The sequence below is a fragment of the Danio rerio genome, chromosome 20 (genome assembly GCF_052040795.2).
Source record: "Danio rerio strain M-AB ecotype USA chromosome 20, GRCz13ab, whole genome shotgun sequence".
NCBI lineage: Eukaryota > Metazoa > Chordata > Actinopteri > Cypriniformes > Danionidae > Danio > Danio rerio.
In genome coordinates this window covers 42,002,006-42,020,368 of record NC_141040.1, presented here as the reverse complement: position 1 = coordinate 42,020,368, position 18,363 = coordinate 42,002,006, and the positions used below count along the sequence as shown (strand labels likewise).

The 18,363-nt window shown below is 35.6% G+C and overlaps 1 protein-coding gene across 1 annotated transcript; it reads right to left on the bottom strand.

The window, feature by feature from the left end:
* Window positions 1-10,967: 10,967 nt before the first annotated feature.
* On the bottom strand, window positions 10,968-17,006 carry atf3 (activating transcription factor 3). The gene is given in 4 exon segments (NM_200964.1): window positions 10,968-13,183; window positions 14,868-14,975; window positions 15,160-15,410; window positions 16,916-17,006. Coding segments are annotated over 3 exon segments (609 nt in total). The 5' UTR covers window positions 15,403-15,410; window positions 16,916-17,006; the 3' UTR covers window positions 10,968-12,925.
* Window positions 17,007-18,363: the final 1,357 nt, after the last annotated feature.

The window sequence follows — 18,363 nt, the reverse complement described above, 5'->3', positions numbered from 1 at the left end:
AACTCCCTTGCTTGTCACCATGAGAAGTGTAAACTAAGGTTGTATAGGGTGATAATTTGTTTTAGTCGATTAGCTATGGTTTATGTTTTTGGACAGTGGGAGGAAAGTGGGGAACCCGGGGGAAACCCACGCGAACACATAAAGAAAACACAAACTCCGCACAGAAACACCAACCGGCGGTGTTCTTGCTGTGAGGCAACAGTGCTAGCCACTGGGCCACCGTGTCGCCCGATCAGAAAAAAGGGGAAGGAAGTAGGGGTGGAAGGGGGGGAGCTTCAAGACGAAGATAATTGGAGTGAAAAAAACATCTAATAGGGCTGATTACGGAGCTGATAAGGAGCCAGCCATGTTGATTATAAGCACGTGATCCTCTTAAAATTAGTTTATGAATAAACCGCACTTAACACGTTGTCACACAAGTCCAAAACCACCTCAAGCACAAAAAATGTTTTTGTTAAGAATTAGGCGATTTATTTATTTATTTTATTCAAAATTTGGCATTTCCATCCATTCTCATGCAATACATCAAAATGCACATAAACACAGCTTGATAAAAACATATACACAGTGTGTTGGCATAAGGCTTGAAGCTTGCCCTGATATTCTGAACCAATAATCGAAAACCGGAAGCAGTTGAAGGACGACGTGTTAAGTAAATAGATTGTATATTGAAATACTTCAATGTCTCTGATGATTTCATCACTACAATGCTGAAGTCATAAACTGTCAAATGACACCAAACATGACAAAGTTATATGAAAGAAAATTACGAGCTGATGAATTGTGTATGGTGAAAAGCACATGGTTACTGTAAGCAAATGGCAGAGATGTGTATTGGAGTTGTGAGGAACTCCATGCCATGCCAAGATGACGCATCCTGTGCTTGGAATGTCTCAGTAGTCCTTTATTAGCATAGAAGAATAGCATATACAATTTTCTCAGCTTACATTGAAAACATATAGTTACAATGTTGCTTGTTACTGTTGAGTACAGTGTATACTTATATGGGGGGGGGGTAGGGGGGGGTGTTCAGTTTTTATGTGTGACGGGAATTTCTGCTGCTGTTTTGATTTTTTGATCATTTATACATGTATAAGCTCTTGAATTCTCAACTGATAAAAATATGTATGCAAATACAAGAGTGTTTATTTGGTAAGCTTTTTTGTGAAACAACATTTTATAGCAAGCAAATATGACAGTGTTAACGTTAAACAAAGCAGGATTAAATGTTTCATTTTCATTTTTTGGTCTGTACCCAGCAATATCAAAAGTAAGTGAAGGTTTATTTAAATAGCACCTTTACCAGACATCGAGTCACTTGCAGCTGGTCCCACATCATTCAATTTATGATTCACCAATCAGACGATTCCTAAGCCACTATAAATACTCCAAAAAGTTCCATATAACAACCATCTTCGTTTTAAAGAGTCCTGCCTTCCACCCCAACTCCTCCTCCTTTCCTAGCACCGTGGCCCAGTGGTTAGCACTGTTGCCTCACAGCAAGAGCATCACTGGTTCTAATCCTTACCAAGCCAGATGATGTTTTTGTTTGGAGTTTAGACGTTCTCCTAGTGCTCACGTGGGTTTCCTTTGGGTTCCCCGGTTTTCTCTCACCATCCAAAAACATGCAACTTAAGTTAAATTGACTAATCCAAATCAGCACCATATACATGCTCCTAGTAAGTAGTTATCTCTTAAGAGCAATCACTACCTTTTCATTAGTTACCACAGCAGGGGAGTTCTGAGCTCAAACTCCCCTCTCACCTTGCAAATAGGAGGGAGCCCCAGGCTTTAGGATCTAATGAGCTCAGGACAGCATGTCAAACAAGCTTTATAATCAATCATCAGCTAAGTGTGAACTCTTAAAAAGAAAACATATTAAAACAAGTAAAAAATCCATGTACAGAAACACTAGTACTGTTAATTAAAAGCTTGGCCAAAAAGATGTGTCTTTAAATGCTTCTCAGTGCTATTCAGAGGGAATTCCAGAGCCTTGGGGCCACAACACAGAAGGCCCGGTTACCTTTAGTCTTAAAACGAGTTCTGGGAATGGCTAAAGGTCTTTGCCAGAAGACTTCAGAGACCTGCTACATGAGTGACTGTAAAAAATCTTGAACATACAGGGGTGCTTGACCACGCAGAGCTCTATATGTAAGGACCAGAATCCTAAACTTTACTCTAAAACTAAAAGGAAGCCAGTGAAGTGCCTTAAGCACAGGAGTAATGTGCGACCTCATACTGGTGCTGGTTAAAAGCCTCGCCGCTGCATTTTGCACAAATTGCAATCGATCCATGGACGAATTGTTCAGAGAAGTGAACTGAACATTACCATAATCCAACCATGAAGAGACAAAGGCATGGACATGCATCTTCATCTCTTTCTGTGAAACAATATTTCGGATTTTTGCGAGGTTCCCCAGATGTAAAAAGCATGTGAACAACAGATTTAACATGGCTGTTAAAACACAGAGCTCTATCAAAGATGACACCCAGATTTCTAATGTCACTTCAATATGAAGATGACAAATCCCCAATAATGTGTCTGGTCATTGGGGTGATGTTATCTCCAGTTATGGTTCAATTGCCAAAAGTCCTGCTTGAAACTTCTCTTGTATTTCGGTAATGTTCACAATACAAAATCTCCATAGTGGTATGTTACATTTCCCATGGCCATTCCTCACGTGCACATCCACTTTGGTATTTACTATAATAGAGTCAATAACCACTAACAAAACCATCTGTTATACCACATTTAGTAGGTTGTGAATGAACGAAAAGCGAAAATCAACTTCTGCTTTTTGAGTCTGTCTTAACCAAAACACCAAAGATTGGTTTCAAAACTCCATGACAGCATGTTTGAGTGTTGACTAATTAAATGAAATAGAAACAAACATAACAACATTCTTGGAATGTTAATGTTGTGGGTGTGTTGAAAGTATTAGAATAATTTAAAAGGAATTACTCATTATATACAGTGTGATGCAAACCATGACTGAAATCCAGTAATCAATGAAACTGCAACAGTGATATAATTTCTATTAAAATGAGGTCACCGAATTCAGAAAAGGGACCCTTTTTTTTCATATGTGTTGAAACTCTATCTGGGGGTGGTTGCGGTAAGATGGTGGTCAGATTTTTTGTGTGTGTGTTTGAATGTATCGCTTCCTCTTACCTTCCTAACCACAGCAGGGAACACACTTCTACATTTCTCTTCCAGTTTTCTCTTCTCTAATGAAAAGTCCTAGAGCTTCACACACATCTGTTGACTTTCATTTCAAAACTTTTATTTCGAAGTCAAAAAGTGCTTGCTAGTGAATGTAAATAAAACATAAATCACTTTAATCTTAAAACACTTTGTTTGCTTACAAATGCAGTTGGCCAAAATCAAGAGTGTAGAATTAGCATTGACGGAGGGGACGTGTCCCCATCAATATCCACAGATTATTTAAATGTCTCCATCAATAATTTAATCGCCTCCAAAATAAAATAATGCTTAGTCGAAATTTTCCAGTCAGGCTTACCGTGCAAGACTCAGGTGAGACATGGACATAAGCAGCTACAGTTGAAACCAGAAGTTTACATACACTCTAAAAAAGCAACAAAACCTTTTTTTTTAAATGTCTGATGGTAAATCATACTAAACGTTTACTATTTTAGGTCCGTTGGGTTTACCTAAATGATTTACATTTGCTAAATGCCAGAATAACAAGATACTTTTTTTTTGAGAATTTTTTATTAATTTCTAAAGAGTCAAAAGTTTACATACATTCTACATCTCCTTGGTATTTTTTAGCTTTGCTATTAAACTGTATAACTTTGTTGTTTTGGTAGGTATCCTTCCACATGCTTCTCACAATAGTTTGAAATAATTTTGACCCATTCCACCAGACAGAATTGGTGTGAGTCAGATTTGTCTGAGAAATCTGAGTCAGATTTGTCTTGCTCGCACAAGCTTTTTCAACTCTACCCACATTTTTTTTTTTTTAGGATTGAGATCAGGGCTTTGTGATGGCCACCCCAAAACATTCACTCTGTTGTCCTTAAAGCACATTTTAACTAATTTGGCAGTATGCTTTGTCATGGTTCGTTTGGAAGACCCATTTGTGGCCAAGTTTTAATTTCCTGGCTAATGTCTTGAGATGTTGTTTCAGTATTTCTACATAAGGTTCTTTCTTCATGATGTCATCTATGCTGTGAAATGGACTAGTCCCTTCTGCAGCAAAACAGCCCCACAACATGATGGTGCCCATACTTCAGAGTTGATATGGTGTTCCTAGGCTTGTAAGCTTTTCCCCTTTGTCCTCCAAATGTTACACTGGTCATTATGGCCAAACAGTTCAATCTTAGTTCCATCAGACCACAGGACATGTCTTCGAAAATTATTCTTTTCCCCAGTGTAATTTATCAAATTGTAATCTGGCTTTTTGCTGTTGATTCTGGCTTGTTGATTTTCAGTGTGTTTGAGATTTTCCTTAAATACTATTCTACAGTTGTGCCTCCAATTAACTCAAATGGTGTCAATTAGCCAGTCAGAAACTTCCAAAACCTTGACACCATCTGAGCTTGACTTTCAAGAAATGTTATAACAATTTCTCAAAAAAATATATCTCTCATTATTTTGCTATTAAGCATAACAAAAAACAAATGTGGTAATTCTAACTTACCTATAAGAGAAAAGGTTTAGTCACATTAACATCTGACTTTTTAAAATGGTTATGTGCCTTTTTATACAGTGTATGTAAACTTCTGGTTTCATCTGTACATTTCAAAGAAAAGTGTCAGTCACTTGAAGTGAAGTTCGCTACAAGTCCACCATGATAGTAACCATAGATGTGCAACTAATAAAACATTAGTTTTGATTTTGGCCTCCACAGTGATTAGAAAAAACAAGAATCGAGATGACATGGATATTGTTTCATTCGCCTCCCTCTTTCCAGAAGTCTGCATTCATTTCTTGTCAAAGTAAAATCCTGTAAATTTACTTTTGCACCATAAGACACGCTTGATTTAATGTTGTTTTCGTTACTAATTGTATTTGATTTATTTATTAAAGTTTGTGAAATAGAACATGGGCTGTTTTGTTTGTACACTCAGAGAAGGTAAAGAACATGGAGATGTGAAGTCATCTTTTAGCTTAAAGTACATAAACGGCAATATTATACTTGCAAAAAAGTGTTCAGATGCGGTGGTAAGTGATTATGTACAAATAAGCCCTCAGCAAAAGGAAGTCTTAAATAAACTATGCCTTTTTTGTCAGACATTCCTTTAACTTTACATTTTTAATGTGAAGTTACATTCAAATTTTACAATTGGGGGGCGTTAAAGTAGGTCCCCACCAATATCAAAAGCAAATCTACGTCCTTGGCAAAAATGCTTTATATACAGTAGATTCGATAGTAAAAGTATTTCAATAAATGGAAATATTTGTGAAGAAGGGTGGCACGGTGGCTCAGTGGTTAGCACTGTCGCCTAACAGCAAGAAGGTCACTGTTTTGAGTCCCGGCTGGGTCAGTTGGCATTTCTGTGTGAAGTTTGCAAGTTTTCCTTGTGTTGGCGTGGGTTTCCTCTTGGTACTCCGGTTTCCCCCACAGTCCAAAGACATGCACTATAAGCGAATTGGATGAACTAAATTGACCAGAGTGTGTGACTGCAATAATGTAAGGATGTTTCCCAGTTCATGGTTTGCAGCTGGAAGGGCATCCGCTGCGTAAGACATTCTGGAAAAGTTGGCAGTTCATTACGCTGGGGTGACCCCTGATAAAAAAGTGGCAAGGCTGAAGTAAAATGAATGAATTTGTAAAGAACATTTTTGTCAATATTGCATAAATGCATGGTCATTTTTCTAATATTATAAAAATGTTATCACATACATGCATACAACATCTTCTGGTAGGACTACCTATATGGAAATGGAAATTGCAGTGAATATAAGCAAAATAAACTTTACTGACACAAAGGTCTGTTTATGTGCAGTTGAATATGTTACTTCTTGTCAAAATAGTTTTAATAACAGTAGTTTACAAGCATGCTCAACAAAGCTGTTTTACTTAAATCTACAAACAATATCGGGTATGTTTCAGGTCCTGTCATATGGGGTTCCATTTGTGCCAAAATTCACTTGCCTGCTTTCTGCTTTGTACTTCCCATTCGTCTTCGTCTACTCTCACTGGACACATGTTCAGGAAAATCAGCATTGTTAATGTACAGGTTGTCTATTGATGTCGTCTGATGCTTTTTTCCTGTTTTGTACTGTCATATATGGGGTATTCTGTCATCTGGTCAGCCGACCAGCTCCTCCTGGGTGTGCCCCGGACCAGTCGAAAGCTTAGAGGGGATCGGGCAGAAGGGAATCTCTTCTTAAAACCCACTTGTTCAATTTGGCTTTTAGCACAGCGTGAGATGTTGAGATTTTATGTTTATTTATTTGTATTTTAAAGTTTGTTTTACTCTTTGTTGTCAGCACTTAGGTCAACTGTGTTGTTTTAAAGTGCTTTACAAATAAATTGAATTGAATCTGATCTGTTGTCCTTATTGTTGTCTATTCATCTTTACTGTCATCATTACTGTTGTATATGCTGTCATTTATAGGCTACTGTCATCCTTATGTCGTCTATGTGGTCATTACCATCATCTATGCTGTCATCATATGCTGAGGGTAAGGATGACTGAACAGATGACCATAAGGAAGACAGCATATACATACACACATCTCAATTTTGTGTGGTGCGGCATGATTTAGTCGACCCTGAGTTCGGCAAAATGACAAAGAAAGCTGATCCTGATTGGTCCTCATTCATGCATTCGAAATTCTAATTGCCGCACAGAAAGAACCTTATAGAGCCAAGCTAGAGTTTGACTTTGTAGATAAACCTTTTTTTTTTTTGAAGTCTTAAAATGTAAACAGCTTATTAAAAAAAACATGACAATGTAAGTAAGTTGTCATTTAATAAAAATGTGAATAACTCAATTTTGACAAAAATGTCAGATAGAACCTTATAATTCTATGGTGACAAACTATTAAAATGTTCATAAAAACATAAACATAAAACGTTTGTGTTTTTATGAACATAAAAACACGAATCACAAAATATGGAAAACTGCTCATTACCGGATATTTTTGTGTAGTGGTACCACTTTAGAAGGGTTTTATATCAGCAGCCTAACTTAAAGATTTATATTAGATGAATCAAAATAGGTGATGCAGTGGCGCAGTAGGTAGTGCTCTCACCTTACAGCAAGAAGGTCGCTGGGTCACTGGTTCAAACCTCGGCTTGGCTTGGTGTTTCTGTGTGGAGTTTGCATGTTCTCTCTGCATTTGTGTGGGTTTCCTCCAGGTGCTTCGGTTTCCCCCACATGTGGTACAGGTGAATTGGGTAGGCTAAATTGTCTGTAGTGTATGAATGAGTGTGTGGATGTTTCCCAGAGATGGGTTGCGGCTGGAAGGGCATCCGCTGCGTAAAAATGTGCTGGACAAGTTGGTGGTTCATTCTGCTGTAGCGACCCTGGATTAAATAAAGGGACAAAGCCGACAAGAAAATGAATGATTCTAAACATTTATTGTAACATTTATTAAGGCCTTTATTTGCTAAAAATGTGTTCATCATCAACCAATAACCAGCATCCTTCATAATCTGAAAGTTGTTTTAGTAAAGGCTGAATTTAATATTTACTTATGAATGCTGTAGTATTGTTCATCTTAACTTCAATATTCATTAATTTTCTTTTCGGCTTAGTCCCTTTCTTAACTTCAGTAGTTAACCTTATAATAAAGTCAAACCAAGAGAACAAAAATCTGTGTTCCTGTCCATATGAATGAAGCATTTGCTGTTCCTAGAGAAGTCCGTGTTTCATAATCTAATGTTGTTTCTATTGTTTGATAATGCATTTCTTTTCAGGGCAAAATTCCTTGATTGTTATGCCCTCTTGTGGACACATTACCATTCAACATGCATATCTATTTGATTTACACTTTATAAACATTTTAGAATAAATGCACATGTTTTAAAATGTTAATCTACCCCAAAATGGATATAGCTAATGCTAACTGCAATCTTCATTGTGCATATGCTTGGTTCGATTTGTAACAGATGTTGTGTTTTACACCATAAAAGGTCAAGTTGCACCAAAATAAACATCTCTTCTAGTAAATGCACTTAAACAGAAGGAAGTAAAACTTTAAATCACGACCTGTCGAGCGTTGCTTTTAAAGTGAGTTATGATTTCAAATCTGACCAGAGGCGCATGCAAATTCGCTTTGTGAGCTGGGAAATTATGGGCGTGGCTTACACTCGTCGCTTCAAGGCGGAAAATTCTGTTATGGTAACTTTTCCTTCCTTATATTGAAGTTCCTGGTAGCTGCTGTAGGTGGTTGGCCTCACTAATTGAAACTCTTGGAAATCTTACAGGAACTTAAAGAAGAATGTGGACCTCGAAGTTCCCATTGAACCTACACTTCCTTGAGCTCCCACTAAGTAAAAACAAGGGACATTTTCTTTGTACTGGAAAGGAAGTGGTGTAGAATTTTCAATATACATCGTCATTGATCTATACAGGAAATATACATCATCATCAGGTTTGTAATATAGATGGTGATTATTCAAAACAGGCGACATTAATGTGCTGAATGACTGAATCATTCCAGCTCTGTCATGGGTTTAAATATCTGTCAGTCAGTCTGAATGCGGTCTGTCAAAACTCTAAAACCATTACAATCATGTTCAGAGGTTATGAAACTGATATTTGAAATAGCATTACAACACACTATTCGACATCTGTAGATTCCATTGCAACAGTTTTCAAGGGTTGCATCAGAATGTGAAGTTTCCACTGATTGCATTTTGATTGCCAAGGGCCGTGACCGTGTTGGTTCACATTCTGACAGGGCAAAGTGCACTTGTGTTACTGTGAAATTCAAGTCATGGTGTTAGGAATCAGGGTCAGTTCGGATTCAACGCATGATGTCAATGGAATGCGTTTACATGTGCATTTTGTATTTAAATACAGATATAATTAAGAAAAATAGAGTTTATTTATAACATAATAGTAAATATATTCATAAATGAGTAGGGTATTTAATTGGTAAGATTTCAAAATATTAATGTCCCATGTTGTGCCTCATATAAGGTGAGCATTTAGATGTGGATTCATATCTGAATGAAATGAATCAACTAAAATAGTTTTTGTTTTATTTACTACTGGAAAAATAATTTCTAAAAATAAATTGCTTTTGCTTAGAAATTGTGATTTAGGACAAAGATTGGGAAACAGACATGAACAGAGAGTGTTCAATTCCCGGTGATGGTATTGTAATGCAATATTGGTGGCTTTTTTCTTTATAGGCTTTATGTTTTCAGAGAAAAAGATGGAAGTTGTCTACGAGTAATTTCTGAGAGTTTACTTATCAGTGATGATGAAGCAATGAGCAGCAACTCTGACTCGATTTGGCCATAAATGTGTATTTTTAATGGATGTGTGTGAATGACCTGAGTTCAGGCTGAAGAGCATATATAACAAATGAAAAAGCATATCTATCCATCTGTCCATCCATTCATCTATCCATTTCACACGCACTGAAGCTAAACAGAACTGAGTCTGGTCAGAACCTGGATGGGAGAGCACATGGGAAACTAGGATGCTGTTAGAAGTGGTGTTAGTGAAGCCAGCAGGAGGCGTTCAACCTGTGGTCTGTGTGGGTCCTAATGACCCAGTATAGTGAAGGGGACACCACTGTCAGTGAGAATCATCTTTCGGATGAGAGGTTAAACCAAGGTCCTGACTCTCTGTGGTCATTAAAAATCCCATGCCACTTCTTGTAAAGAGTAGGGGTGTAGCCCAATCACCCCCTATCCATTAAAATGGCTTTATTTATGTCTCTCCACTTCTCCTATAGCTGGTGTGTTGTGACAAACTGGCGCTGATGCTCTGTGGCTGCTGTCGCATCAACCATCCATCCATATCTATCTATCTATCTATCTATCTATCTATCTATCTATCTATCTATCTATCTATCTATCTATCTATCTATCTATCTATCTATCTATCTATCTATCTATCTATCTATCTATCTATCTATGTCTGTCTGTCTGTCTGTCTGTCTGTCTGTCTGTCTGTCTGTCTGTCTGTCTGTCTGTCTGTCTGTCTGTCTGTCTGTTTATCTGTCTGTCTATCCATCCGTCATTTTATCTATCTATATATCCTTCCATCCATCAGTTTGTTTATCATTAAACCTTTTTATTTCAATGTTGTCTGTTAGCTTCAGTAAGGAATTTTCATTTGACAATAAACAAAAAGGCCACATGGAATTTTAAAAAGCAAAAACAATCCTTCAATTCTATATTTAGTGCAAATTATTTTCCAGGTAATTGTTTTTGAAACAAATAGAGTGTCTCTATTTATATATTGTTTTCCACTTCTCAATGACTCCATCGCAGTTTGAACAAACTTTTGTTTCCTGTACAATTTTAGAGTTCTGAAGAATTCCCTCTATGTTTTCCTCTCCCACAAAAAGGGGGTTACCAAAGCTCAGGTACTGCCAAGAGTTCTGTAGTATCCTTGTGGTTTCCACAGAACTTCACATCTGGAACAATCCCAAGGAATTTTGGAACGTTTCCTGATGCCACCCTCACCCTAAATCCTTTCCAAGACTTAAATGTCCCTCTCAAAACCATCCGCTTAAACAGAACTAATCAGAAAAATCTGCAAAAAAAAAAAAAAAAAATGCTGAATCATTGCTCTCTGACAGGATGAACTCGATTGCACTAAGGGTTATACTCAGCACGTATCTCAGGTTTGGCATGTGTAGACTTGCCCTACCACAAATTCCTTGACACTTGACAACTATAAATGGTTATGCTTTTTGAACACGTCAAATACTCTTTATAAAGCAACAATGTGCAGGTGTTGCCTCCTGTGATGCAATCAAATTGTTTCAGTCACAGCTGTCTTAAATAAAACCAGTGTAAAATGACTCAAGTGGTATAGCTTTTTTATTAATAAAGTATCAAAAACAAACAACAGACAGTCAAAATGAAGCCATACATATTTCGTATAAATAGTTAATTGAATTTGACAGGCTATCATCTTCTCAATCATGACTTTTGGAAGCAATTGCACTTATTGACATCAACAGCATTGACATGATGGGTGAAATCTGGTTTAACCACAAATTGGAAGCATAGCTTTGTTTTTAACTATACATTTAATGTCAGTAGTACCACATTAAGTGGCATACCTGTTTTGCACAAATACAAACAAAAAAGAAGGGAAACAAACAAACTAGATGACGCCTGCGTCACTTAAAATTTCAGTACATGACAGAACATAAACGGAGACCATACTCAAAAACATAAGGGAAAATATTATGAGAAGATTTGGTGTTTTCCTTAGTTTAGTAGAAATGGAGTGATTGATTTTCCCTTTCTGTACACCTTTCTGTAATATTAGGCAATGCAGTCACAGGGCTGATCAGATGTCTTGTGGTGTGTGTTTCTTCACTAACAACGTGGTGTGACACTAAAAGTGCTTGACACATGATCTAGGAACAAAGCCAGACAAATAATAAGAGCTTTACTTCAAGTTTTTTGTTTCTCTCTCTCTATAGAATAAGCCCAGCTAACAAAATATGTCCTAAGAATGTTTTTCAGGTTCTCTATTTTCTTAAAGAAGTTAGTCAAACGTTAAAGAAAACATTAATGGAATGTTCAAAGTGCAAACCATATAAGAACGTTAATTCTGAAACAAGCATCAGGTAGTAATCTTTAAGAAAAGATTTTTCACATATAAGAATTTGAGCACATATTAAATTGAACATTCAATTAATGTGATTTGACGAGTGTTTGTGCACAGCTTTAACATAAACTTGTTAGCTGAGAGTATAGCATCTACACAATAACAACACAACTACAATACATGAAAAATGTGACATCAGAAATAAACAAAAAACACTTTTTTTGAGTATGTGTGTGTGTGTGTGTGTGTGTTTGTGTTCACAGTGGACTGACAAATTCAGACCTTCCTGCTCACAGCATCGTAACAACATTGAGGTGGTAGCAGTGGCGAAGAACTTCCTTGTAAGTACCGTGCAGGACACCTTGTCATCTCCACGTCCACTTCCCTGTAATTTTATCTGTTTATTCAGTTTTTGTTTCCTGTATAATATATAGACCGAGTCCTGAGAGATTAGTAGCAGCTTGAAATACTTCTTGTGGCATGTTATGTGAACACATAATAACTATAAAGGGATAGTTCACCCAACAATGTACATTTACTCACCCTCAGATTGATCAGCAGTTTTTTTTTTTTCTGTTGAACTCCTAAGAAGGCATTTTGAAGACAGTTGGAATTCAGTAGCCATTGAACTAATAGGAAAAATGGCCATATACATTCTTCAAAATATCTTCTTTTGTGTTCAACAGAAGCAACAAGTAAGAAAATGTTCATTTTGAGCTGAAATATCCCTTTAACAAGGTAAAGGCCATAGATAAATATGTAACTGAACTTCATTCATCACCCTGTATATCTTGCCAAGAAATCAAAAACAAAAACACACATAAATTCCCCTCACTAGAACAGCACTTGCCATCAAACACACACCGCCAGGGTTTCATTCAACAAACAAGCTGATAAATAAATGAAATCATGCTGTTCTAGCAGCAGCAACATGACATCAAGCTTTGGTGGTGCATACGAAAAACAAGCATATCATGTTAAACAGTACAATGACGAACACATTTAAATAACTAAGTGAAAACGCATTGAATGTCCTTCAACACTTTTAGTGCTTTTAGTCTCTTTCAGTGTACATTAGACCGACCTTGATTGGCAGCATGGCAGGCACCCGTGTTTAGTCCTTTTTTGTTTTTACTTGGGCAAACCTTCCAGTGTTCCTTGGCGAGCCGTTAGCTTGTTTGCCTGGAGAGTTTGTGATTCACAGATGCCCACAGCTGGTTGGTATGGCGGTGTGTGTTGGTCCATTGGTGGCAAAACCCAGCCCCTGGAGTGTGGATTCTTTGATTTGTTGGATGAAAAGCTTCTTCTCGTCTTCGGGGGTCTGGCCGTTCTGAGCGCGGACGATGCAGGTGGGCCTGTGCAGGTTGAGCATGTAAACAAGCTGCTGCTTTTGGTTCTTCAGCTCCTCGATCTGAGCTTTCAGCTCTGCATTGATGGACTCAAGCTTCTCAGACTCCTGAAGTCAAAACAAGAACATACATGAGTTTCTTTAGTTTTTAGAGATTAATTGTGATTAATATAAAATAAAGAGGAAAACATAATTCAGCTAATTAGTTTAATTGGGCGCCAGTTAATTTATTTGCTCAAAATAACCTGAAACAGTATCTGCGGGGTCTTAAGTCTTAAAATTCTTACATTTCAAAACCCAAATTTTAGGCCTTTAAAAGTCTTCAATCCACTAGCATTATTGTGTTGTAGGTCTTAAATCATTTTAAACAAGTCTTAATTTTTCTTTGTCTATGTAAATCTATACCTAATTGGGCCAACACCCACCCATCAACAATTTACATTAATAAAAGTTTTAGGAAACGTTTATCTATTAACTTAATTCACTAAATATGGTTTAATTATCTTCCTTACAATAACATTTGCTTTTAATGTTTTTTTTAAGGTTTTAATTTTTGTGTAAGTCTGAAATTTAATTTATTATGGTCTTAAAAAAGTCTTAAATTTGACTTGATAAAACCTGTAAAAACCCTGTTGAAAGTGTGATAAATCTGTAATTGTCATAGACAAAGCAACAAAATATTGTGTCATTTTATTTATTTATTTAATGTTTTATTTTGACTGCCTTTCCCAGAGATGGGTTGCAGCAGGAAGGGCATCCACTGCGTAAAACATGTGCTGGAAAAGTTGGTGGTTCATTCCGCTGTGGCAACCCATGAATAATTAAGGGACTAAGCCGAAAAGAAATTGGAGAAATTAAACTTTTTTTATCTGGCTTTAATGTTTGAATCACGTGAGTTTTATTGTTAACAACAGCTGTCAGAGTTTTTATTCAATATTATTATTTTCACTTCTAATTTCATATAATATTTATACACACCAAGTACACATACACTATGTTGGATGTGATAAATAACCATTAATTCTTCGACAGCACTAATAAATATATAGCATGACTTATTAACATAATATAAAAAACTCTATAATGAACTTTATAGTTCAGAACTTTTTTTAAAGACTATTTTAACTTTATTTACTCCATCTATACTAGGGACAGTTGAAGTCAGAATTATTGGCCCCGTTTAATATTTCCCCAATTTCTGGTTAATGGAGAGTTTACACATTTCTAAACATAATAGTTTTAATAACTCATTTCTAATAACTGATTTATTTTATCTTTGTCATGATGACAGTAAATAATATTTGACTAGATATTTTTCAAGACACTTCTATACAGCTTAAAGTGACATTAAAAGGCTTAACTAAGTTAATTAGGTTAACTAGGCAGGATAGGGTAATTCGGCAAGTTATTGTATAATGATGGTTTGTTCTGTAAAAAAATATAGCTTAAAGGGGCTAATAATTTTGACCTTAAAAATGTTTTAAAAAAAATTTAAAAATGTTTTTATTCTACTCAAAATAAAACAAATCAGACTTTTTCCAGAAGAAAAAATACTATCAGACATACAGTAAAAATTTCCTTGCTCTGTTAAACATCATTTGGAAAATTTAAAAACAAATTAATTAATTAAAGGGGCCTAATAATTCTGACTTCAACTGTAGATGTAATAGATATAATGTAATCAAATACAGTTAAAAATAGCAAAAAAGATCAATAATAAAAAATAACAGATATAATATATGTTCATATAAATGTTACGTTTTTTAATCAAATGCTAAATAACAAGTAATACCTTTTGTAAATTATCGGTTTTCTCCTTTTTCTTGTTCCGACATTTTGCTGCTGCAATTTTGTTTCTTTCCCTTCTTCTTTTCCTTCGGTCGTTCTCCTCTGGGACAGCCTGAAATAACAACATCTATCAATTTGGGAAAGCCAAACTACCTAAAATGCCCACAAGTGGATGAACAAGTGAATTGTGCAAGCATGGCTTTTCTACGTCCATGTTACTCAATATAACCAATGTGAAATATGAGAAATTACACTTAAAAAAAACCCATTTGTGCCAGTAAATGAGTGGGTCTTACCTCTCGCTTCATCCCAGGTAGTTCGGTGGGTCTCTCAGTGTTCATGCAGGCTCTGTCAGTGGTCAGGGTGCTCATGCCGGTGGACATGCGTTTGTTCTGGATGGCGTAGCGCAGCTCCTCTTTCACTAATGGAGTGAAGTTTGTGAAGTCGTCCAGCGTGAGGGAGCCGGGCGGAGAGAGACAGGGAACCAAAGCTGACGCACTGATCTCTGACGGACCCAAACCAGGGTGCTGAAGCATCATGCCGAAATCTAAAAAAATACCAAACAACAGTTAAATCATGATGTTAATGAGGAAAATGGATAGATAGATAAATAAACGATAAATAAATAAATAGATAAATAAAGTAAAGATGTTACACCTTTCTCTATAAAACTACTGAAATAACTGTGTTATAGTTAGAAAATGAATAACAACATCAGAATTATAGAGTAAGACCCATTAATTAAACTGTAACAAAAACAACATTTAAAAATGATCATTAAATATTGTGTTTTAGAAATAAAAGTATTAAATTGCATACTGTTATAATAATAAAGAGTTATAATTTGTTAACAATAATAAACTATATAAACAATAGTTATACAGTTATTGTAATTAAAATATATATTCCTTGTTAAATAATATTGTCATTTATGATATTTATATAAATATTACATTTAACAAGGTGATTATTATAATATTAAATTCATTAAATGATATGCATTTTAAAGTGATAAGTGATTTTAAATAATTTTAAAGTGATAAAGTTTTGATTAAGGGAGAATATTGTAGTCACAAGTTCTTGTGTTGTTTAATTTTGTTAAGTTACGTTTATGGATTATGTCTTTAAAGTTATATTATATTATATTATATTATATTATATTATATTATACAGACACAACTGGCTAATACAAGGCTAGATATCATGAGCAGAAAGTAATTTGGCTAATAATTTTTACCACATGTTATTCTAAGTCAATCTTACAATGACAACCATAATTTAAAAGCTTAAATAATAGTGTAGAATAAAATGATCTTATTTAATTATAGATAAAAAATGTACAACATACAATTATTAAAGTGCCATCTTGCTATTACAGTATTTATAGGGGTTGTTATAGGTTCTGGCTTCCACAGCTGTCAATATTTTGCTTTTACAATGACGTATTATAGACGTTTTGCTCTCTTTATACAGTATGCTATCGCTTTTTTGTCATAAACATTCATTTCAACTAACGTTTTGCTAATTTATGTGTATTACTGTACGAATACATTATAGCCTACTGTAACAACTCGCAAACAGAATAATCTAAACCATCAAATATTAATTAACAACCTTATATTAGTTCTAATATTTTAACATTTAAGTGACGTGTTTTCAATACAGAGTAGGCTATATGAAATCATAATCTTTAACTATTTAATGAGTTGTATTCGTGTTACATATTGTCGATGAAGTAACGTTAAACTCACTGACGTAACATTGTCGGTTAAAACAACTTGAAAACAGGATAACTTAAAACAATCAGTTTTAATCCAATTTTAATAAATATCGAACAATTTTTAACGCAAAAAAACAGTAATGCACATACATTATAGCTAAATAAAAGTTCGTTTAAAAAAAGAGTTCGTTAACTCAAACCTAAATACAATCGCTTGACTCATAAACGCAAAAATCTAGCTTTAATAGCCTAAACCAAGCACAACATAGACGTTTTCCCACAGCGTGTTCCAGAATAGCAATGAATAGGAAATGTACAATGCCGTCTCTTACCTGGTTGTGTGTAAATAAATGTAGGCGCGTGTGTTTGTGATGCTCTCCTGATGCCGGACTGTTCTCGCGCTCAGCTGCTAAAGTTACAGTTGTCGCCGGCTCGTTGCATCACCCCTTTTTATGGCTGGAGGACGTGAACTACTACTAGGGGCGGGGAGAGTGACGTCACCCTATTTATAGCATCAGCGGCGCTGTCTTTTCGCGATGATGCAATCAGGCAACCCTCTCCGCCGCGCACCATAACTGGGCAAACTCCCGCCCTCCCTCACAATTGTGAAGCTGACGAGCTGGCATGTTAACCTAATGAGCAAATAAAGACATATACTCGTGTAATGACAGGCCATCTCTGGTATGCTCTAATGTCATGTCACCGAATAGTTTTGAAAAAAGAGATATGAGAGAGAGAGAGAGAGAGAGTTTGACTGACTGACTGACAGACTGTCTGCTTGGTTTGAAAGAGAGCATATAAAATCCCTCTTGGTCTGTTAAGTTAAAAACACTTAGCCTATGTTTTCTTGTTTATGTCTTTTTTATTTTTTTTATATATTTTTATGAAGAGATGGAGAGATGAAGCCAAGGTCAGTGTGTATATGGCTGTTTTTTAAAAGCTTTACATTTGGTTTTAAATGTCCACTGGCTCAGGGAAAAAACAGCTTTGAATATCTTTTATGGCGTTTGAATTTAGTTGGTTTGTTTCTGACTGAATTTAGGATTTTATCATTTAATAATAATTTAATTATTGTTATGTAATATTGTAACATGACATTTAGAGGTTTTCAGTTTTTAGAGGGTTGAATATTTGAGTGTATTCAACTTTAAAAGTTTAATTCGATTTATTACACTTTATTTGAGCATCCTTGTTACTTTTAATTATACATTATATCAAGTACTGAGTAAAATTAATTTAAGGTTCATTTTATTTGCAAATAATTATGCATTTAATTTATTTTTAGGCATATTCTGTCTAAAAAGAACACTAAAACAAATCTATCTATAAATATTATCTATCTATCTATCTATCTATCTGTCTATCTGTCTATCTGTCTGTCTGTCTGTCTGTCTGTCTGTCTGTCTGTCCGTCCGTCCGTCCGTCCGTCCGTCCGTCCGTCCGTCCGTCCGTCTGTCTGTCTGTCTAAACTAATAAGTTGGTGGATATGAGTAAGTTTTTTTCTTAATTAGTTTTGGTACATCTAATATGTAACAAAACACTATAAAATAAAAGTTTGCTTAATAAATATATAGTAAAATTAGCGATAGGCTTGTTATCTTTCTCATGTTTTTCTATTTCACTTTCCTTTCAATTCAATATTTAACGCAGTGATTTGGTGATGTTTTAAGGGAGTGGGTCGTACGCAGTGTCTGCATTCCTCTTTTCAATGTGAAGCACAGCTTTCTTGCCGTAGCTGTTCATTATTACACAGCCCAGTCCACACTCTTTCCTATGTGTT